The 7,361-nt window shown below is 36.8% G+C and overlaps 1 protein-coding gene across 1 annotated transcript; it reads right to left on the bottom strand.

The window, feature by feature from the left end:
* Positions 1 to 237: 237 nt before the first annotated feature.
* LOC140828188 (uncharacterized) lies at positions 238 to 1,439 on the bottom strand. Its single transcript, XM_073191168.1, has 3 exons — positions 1,219 to 1,439; positions 711 to 816; positions 238 to 584 (listed from the first exon to the last, which is right to left on the bottom strand). Exons 1-3 carry the CDS (start codon positions 1,252 to 1,254, stop codon positions 433 to 435), a joined length of 294 nt encoding a protein of 97 aa, XP_073047269.1. The 5' UTR covers positions 1,255 to 1,439; the 3' UTR covers positions 238 to 432.
* Positions 1,440 to 7,361: the final 5,922 nt, after the last annotated feature.

Here is a 7,361-nt window from a genome sequence, read left to right on the forward strand (position 1 = left end):
TTCATTTATTTTTGTTTTTCCCCATAAATTTCATAATAAATATATCTCGCACATTCGAAATTCATGACATTACACGTAGCTATATATAGGTTTCATTGTCGTGTTGAAAGCATACTGGGACCAAACATGCAAAGCAGAGGAAGACACGAGAGCCATTCAAGTTCCTCCTTGGACAACCCACGCCTCTGCCACGTTTCACCCATCCCCAACGCCCCCATTAGAATACAAATTCCGCTTAGTTGGAGACCGGAATAAATCATAATTAGTATAAAAAAACCATAATACTTTTCATTACAACATAGAAATATAACCGTCGAATTAAATAATAATACGAATGTAATAATATTGGACCTAACAAATATAGATAAAATATTGCATTTGAACCAATAATAAAATTCCAAACCCTTAAACTGTTGACTGAATATTAATGCGTCAATCGGCATTTTTTGGACTATTTGAATCCAATACTATTTCGTGGATTCTTTGGGTCGTCTCCATTTCAGATGCTTCAGTTTCTTCCCTTTTCTTGGTGTTGGTATAGGCTTCAAAGAATTCCCTGTTCTCTTTCTCTAGCTCCTTCCACACTTGGGTTTTTTTTTTTTTGAGAAAAAAAACACACACAAAAATTCTTCAAAATATTGCATGATTAATTGATGTTTTTTGGAAAAAATTAACATCTATGTATAATATAATATTTGAATATATGTAACCTGTGGAAGTAATGACAGGCTTGATATTTGCATGTTTGGAGAGGGCTTCCATGCATTCTTCTTTGCTCATTTTAAATATTATGCACTCTTCTATCAAGTGTTGCACCTGTGATTTTAAAAATATTTAATCAATCCCACAAATTAATTATTCAACCAAACAATAAATATGACGACGAAAATATCATCTTCGCAGAAACCCTGAGCTAACTATCAATCTAAAAATACGTGGTTATGAATTTTTTATAACAGATGATTGTTTTTCGAGGTCACGAAAACTCTCTAAATATGGAAATGATCCAATAGCAATAGTTATATATTATGAAAGAAGATGAATATATCTAATCTAACTCACGAAAATTACACGAATACCAGAGATTTGAATCGAAAATTTATTCATTTGAGCCAATGATCGATCAAACAGAAGAAGATCACAAACTATATATGCTGAACTCTCCGAAGATTATTAAATTAAACCAACTAAAATAGAAAATCAGATCGAGTACTTTACCATGTGAATATATTGAGCAGAAGAATCCGATCCCATTATTTATATAAAATACCGATCCCAGTACTTTATTTCTCAGTAAAGTATGACCGGATTCTACCAAGCTAGTATATACCGAGTCTTGTGAGCCGTGAAAAATTTGGAGAGGGAGAGAAGTGGTGAAGAATAAAGAAGAAGCTGGTGCATTAAATCAAGAGCCTTAATACATCAGCAGGTTGAAATAAAAACAAAAATGTAACGATGATGTAGGAATTATATTCTTATAAAATTAGGATATATAGGTTCAATTATGATTTTTAAATTTTTAATATTTTTATTGAATTGATAGATTGATAGATACTATAATATTATATATATATATTGAATTTGAGTCAGGTATTAATTTATAAACTATGCACTAATTAGAGTTTGATTCTCCGAGTTTTATGTATTAAATAATATGATTTACTGATACATAATAAATAGTTAAGTCTTAACTTTGAAACAAATTCTTATATTTGATTTGTAATTGTAATAATATCTCTCTGATTCGGGGGAAGAAATTACTATCATAAATCAATATACTTTTGATTTCATAAGAATAGTAAGATATATTGGTTTGAGCAATATTTTCAACAAGCATGCATATAAAATATCGAAAAATGTTTTTCTATAATAATAACTATTTAAATTTGGCTCCGATAAAAATATAATTAGGTTTATATATATATATATATATATATATATATATATATAGGTGAGACATTAGAAAAGAAAATTGGGTTTTAATAATAAAAGGGGGGTAGTGATCAAGTGATGTCATAAAATGGTGGGGTCAGTAGTCCCACGTGGTAGCTGATACCTGATTGGTTGCGAGAAGATTAGAGGAGATTTTGTTAAGAATCCCAGCCCGTTTTAACGCTTCACTTGGAAATTCGGTCCCACAAGCCCGATTTAGGGGGGTGGGGGTGTCACCCCCATCCCACCTAGATTCAAAAGGATACCCACGAAAATCCAAAATCTTTCTACGGTACTTTTTTAAAATAAATAACTAAAAACATTACTATAAAGTTGTGTTTGAATGTAATCATGTATGAATTTTATTTGAATTAAGGGATATGATTCTGAGAATTTTATCTGAAATGACTCTAATTTTTTAAGAATTTCAAATTATTACATTATATTAATGGATTTGAGATTATAGATTTCAAAAAGCCTGCTTCATATCCCACAATCCAAACGCGCCCAATTCGACTAAATGGGTTTCAATGCGCAAAAGAAAGGTGATTTGTCAATTGTTAGATATGGGCAAAAGCTATTTTGCAATTTTGAAATACGCATTGTAACTTGCAGCACCGTATTTCGAGAGAAATTCCCACTTGGGACCAATAATGGAGAGCAAGTCACGTTTGACAAACTTAAATATCAAACAAAATTGATAAAACTGTGTTTAGATAGAAGGGTCTTATTTTTTTAAATGGACGTTATGAATGTGAAAATGAGAATTTGAAATGTCTTAGTCTCGCAAAAAAGTATCTTCAACTTAAAGACGATGAATTTGAAATATATGAATTTGAAAATCACTCAGACAATCTGTTTGTCACGAAAATTGCGGGCGTGCCAGGCACGTGTTCGTGCCAAATTTGTGAAAATAATCTGACTTCTTTTACCAAACGTTGTGTTTCTCGATTCGATCGTTCGTTCTAATTCCCTCGAAATGTCTCCAAAAATAAGAACATAAAATGAAGAATATACTGAAATTAAAGGTGGAATTCATAAACAACATCAATATTCATTATGCTGCCATGAATTTGATCGACATTTTTACAAGAAAGTCGGAGGAATATGCGAAATATGAAGAAACTAAAATACTGGAAAATGAAAAATGAGCGTGCAATTGATGATAGAATTCTGCAGAGCTTTTTACTGTAGATTTTTTGTGTGTAGTTGTTGAGAGTTGTTGAGAGCCTCTCTATCTGACTATCTTTTCCCTTTTCTCACATTCCGCACATCAGTTTTTCCCCTTCTCCCATCACTCCACGTTCTTCCATGTCGGGCAATGGCCGAAACTGGTAGCAACTTCCTTCTGTTGGGCCAACTGCAATTTTTTTCTTGGGCTTGGGCTTGGGCTTCAAAGATTTTGGCTAATTAAATTGCCTCCAGCCAAGTTGGGTCCTTGATCAATTATTTGGGTTAAACAATTGCCCCCCGTAGCCAAGTTGGGCCATTGGCCAATTTGGCCAATTTTGGCCCAATTTGGTTATTTGGTAATTCAACTAATTCGGCCCAATGAGCCAAACTAGTTACTCATGATGTTTGATAGGTTCTGTGATAAGCAATGGAATATCTCAATCTAGCTAAAAAATTTCCATGTACGTACTCTTCATCACATGCTTGCTTACTCTATTCCATCTACTTTCAAGCACCTTCCACTGTTATTCTAGGAAACCTTCTGTTTGTACACTTCTTCTTTTCTTCTCTTTTCTCTCTCTCTCTCTTTTTTTATCACACTTTAGTACAGTCTTGTTTCTCGGTAGTAGTTGTGCCTACAAGTCCAACAAGAATCACATTTCTCTTACTCGTTGTGGAGCAACCTTGCCTTCACCAGATATCCAGATCCTCCAGTAACTTGGTAACCCCTACTTACATTTGCCTTTAAGGTGTTCGATGAATCGTCTGAGTGCAAATGAAGCATCTATATCTCATCTTTTCTTAATGGCTTACAGTGAACAATCTCTCCCAATATTCTTTCAATATCAGCTCTCTTTATAACACCGACTGTTTACACCTCGACAAAGAGCCTTCTTCGGTGTGCATATCTATAGCTTGTGCAACTTATGTAATCTTCCATGTGCTTACAAGAAATGCACCAGCACAAGGAATTGTGATGCTCCACCAAATTCATTGAGGATGAGATCCCATTTTTTGAAATTTTGGCAAGCCATAAACTCACAAATGGCAAGATTCATTCGATCTCACAAAGAAATGACAAGTGCCACATCAATGACAACATATACCGCACACGAAGCATAGTTTTGTTGATTAACACTTCATTATATCTCATGTGGTTCTCATTTATTTTTCAGGAAACATGGTTAGAGAAATCAATTATTTGAGAATCTCAAAGCCCAATGCAAAAAAGTACCTTAAAGATCAACGGAGATGAAAAATCCTCATGGTAGTGCCGCTGGCCAATCCAAAAGAAAACCACCAAGCTTTGATGAATATATCTGACATGGCTGATCATATATGTATAGAGTGTCATAGACATTGAAAGGAAATAAAATAAATCAGATAGGGACAGTATGTGTACATTTTTACACTTGTTTGCCATGATTTGGCAAGTGTCTTTTTTGATATGTAGATTTGGGAAAGTGGCTTGAAAGCCAAACTTTGTTTGTAAAATATATTGTTGTTCTTGTATATGTTGCTTGGGATATATTTGCAGGTGTTTACAATTTTGGCATATCACATTTACAAGGGAAACTCTGCCAAAATTTTCTTAAAAATTGAACACTTAATATCGACGCAAACCACGCAAGTCAATATGCATCCGCAACTAACGGCCAAACCAGATTTTTCGAATAAAGCTCACCGAAGTTTCAAGACATGCACTTAAATGAACTTCGCTTTGTTACCGATTTGGCCAACTAACACAACGAGCACTTTACCCAAATTAACTACAGCGAACTCCACGAGCCAGTATTTTTTTTATTTACAAATGCTCCATCATTATTTACAAACAACTTCAGTAAGGAATGGCTTAAAAGCCTATTCCTCTCATATTTACAGGAACTTCTTACAAGTTAATATGACAGATTCAAACAAAGTGGCCATCTAGCCTACTTTGTACCGGACATCCTCACACCCCGCTTCATGAACCGTCTGTCTCCGGCTGTCGATCTTCCATCTGAGCCGGAGCTAAGATTATGTCTTCCAACTGTAACTCTGTTTCCTCACTGTTATCAAATTCATGTTCAAATATTACTTCAGTTTCGTCAATGTCCCATAATTCCTGAGATTGTACTTCATTCACTAGCTGCTGCAATGTGGCTTTCCATTTGGAAGTTGCAGCCACTTCCCTTTCTTCTTTAGTGAACTTAATCATCGACCACCTCGATAATAGGTCGAACCATGGGTCTAGGAGAGACCATGGCAGTGGGTCTGAGAATTTTTTCAACTGCTTCCCTTACTTTCTTGGTGTCCATGTAGACTGCTCCTTGCTGCCCATTCACCTTGTAATCACGAATTCTGAAAGGTCCGAAGGCTCCATCATAGTATCTAGCTTCTACTGCGTTGGAGTTTGACTGGTACGGCTGTGAATCAGCCTGTACCACTTCCACCTCATCTCCTTTCCACATCAACAGCAATTGGTGCATGGATGATGACACACAATGATTGGTGTGAATCCAATCTCTTCCTAACAAAGCGTGGAAACTAGCACTGGAATTTACCACAAAAAAGGCTGACAACGAAGATCGGGAGCCTACAGTGATGTTTGCTGACAACACCCCAAGAGTTTTTGTAGACTCCCCGGTAAAGGCTGCCACAGAAACTTCGGTGGGAATCAAATCCTCCACCTCCTTCCCCAATTTCTGAAGAATTCTATACGGCAAAATATTCACAGCAGACCCATTATCTATTAACACTCTAGACAATGGCTTTCCATTCACATGCGCTACGATATAGAGTGGTTTAATATGCTGAGTCATTTCATTTGTGGGTCGTTTCATCAATACTCTTTTCTCTTCATCGACAAAAACACCAACACTTTCATTCAAAATCTCAGTCTGAACAGGTTGTGTACCATTTTGATTTCCAACGAACACTTCGGACTCGCACATCCTTTTGCGTTTGAATTCTTCTGGCAACATTAACGAGCCAGTGGCACATTCAAATGAAATCAAAATCTGTCCCACTTTGACAGTAGCCCTCTTGACTGGTTCAGTGTCTTCCTCCGATAATAGATCATCATCTTCCTCCTCATTATCTTCAGTAGCCTTCCTCCCAAATTTTTTCTTCTCTTTAAATGACTCCTCTACCCCAGACCTACATTCAGCAGCTTTTTCTCTCAACAAACGTCGTTTTTGGGTTCTAGAAAGAGGCTTTGGGAATTTTGGATGTTCTACTCGCCTCCATACACCATCAGGGATTGCTCTGGGAGGAACAACAAAGCGGGAATTCCTCTCATATTTTTTATCAGTGTTCATAAGAGATGGCCTCTGTATTATCTTATGAGATGACTGCTGGCCACTTCTTCTCTCGTTATTCATCGACCAAGAATATGGGCTCCTTCTGAGGTACTGGTTCACCGGCCTTCTGGCCATGGATTCCCTGTTATACCTCATATTCCTTCCAGTATAATGCAGATCTTCCTCACTGTAATAGCGGTCTTTTCCATGACAAGTTTCTGATTTCTTCTCTTTAACCTCAAACATCATTTTCCGAGGCACCCAACACTTCTTTACAGTAATTCTCGGCCTAATGGACATGTCCCTGTTTACACTCCTCCTCCTCTCATTGATCAAGAAGCGCAAGTCAGTACTGCTCATATTCACATTGGCTATCGGGGGAAAAGGATCTTCATCCACGATCATTGCCTCTTTTTTCTCGGAGAATTTCAAGATCCCCTTGTTGATTCTTTCCTGCAAGACATTCTTGAAAGCCCAACAAGCATTAGTATTATGATTGAAGAAATTGTGGTACTTACAGTAATCTCTCCCTTTCAATTCCTCCCTAGTGGGCAGCTTATGGTCTGGGGGGAATGTTATAAACTTTTCCTTCACTAAATGATCAAAGATTTCCTCCGTCCTTGATGCATCGAACGTATAGGGAGTTTGCGCTGGAGGCATGTTTTTCTTGGAAAATTCTTCATTCTTGCGCTTCAACAATGGGACAGTGCGTGATCCAGAATTTGCTACTTCTGCCAACGCAATTTCCTCCACTTCCTGGAAATAAGAGCCCACTGTAGACTTTCTTTTATGACTCTCCTCTCGTAACAATTCCTCATACTCTGACACTTTGGCAGCAAGTTCATAAAAATCACGGAATTCCATCCCTTGGAACTTCTTTCTAAGTTCAAAATCAAGTCCTCGCTGTGCCATCTTCACATACTCTGATTCAGGGAGGAAAACTCGGCATCTGCTTCTCACCTTCTTGAATTCGCA

Source organism: Primulina eburnea, chromosome 3 (assembly GCF_022965805.1).
Source record: "Primulina eburnea isolate SZY01 chromosome 3, ASM2296580v1, whole genome shotgun sequence".
In the NCBI taxonomy this organism is placed as follows: domain Eukaryota; kingdom Viridiplantae; phylum Streptophyta; class Magnoliopsida; order Lamiales; family Gesneriaceae; genus Primulina; species Primulina eburnea.

Excerpts from the sequence above, each read along its gene's own strand:
- LOC140828188 (XM_073191168.1), bottom strand. The coding sequence starts at position 1,254 with ATGGGATCGGATTCTTCTGCTCAATATATTCACATG. Across the intron at positions 817-1,218 it reads CTGCTCAATATATTCACATG|GTGCAACACTTGATAGAAGA; the intron begins GTAAAGTACTCG and ends TTAAAATCACAG. Across the intron at positions 585-710 it reads GCCTGTCATTACTTCCACAG|TGTGGAAGGAGCTAGAGAAA; the intron begins GTTACATATATT and ends AAAAAACCCAAG.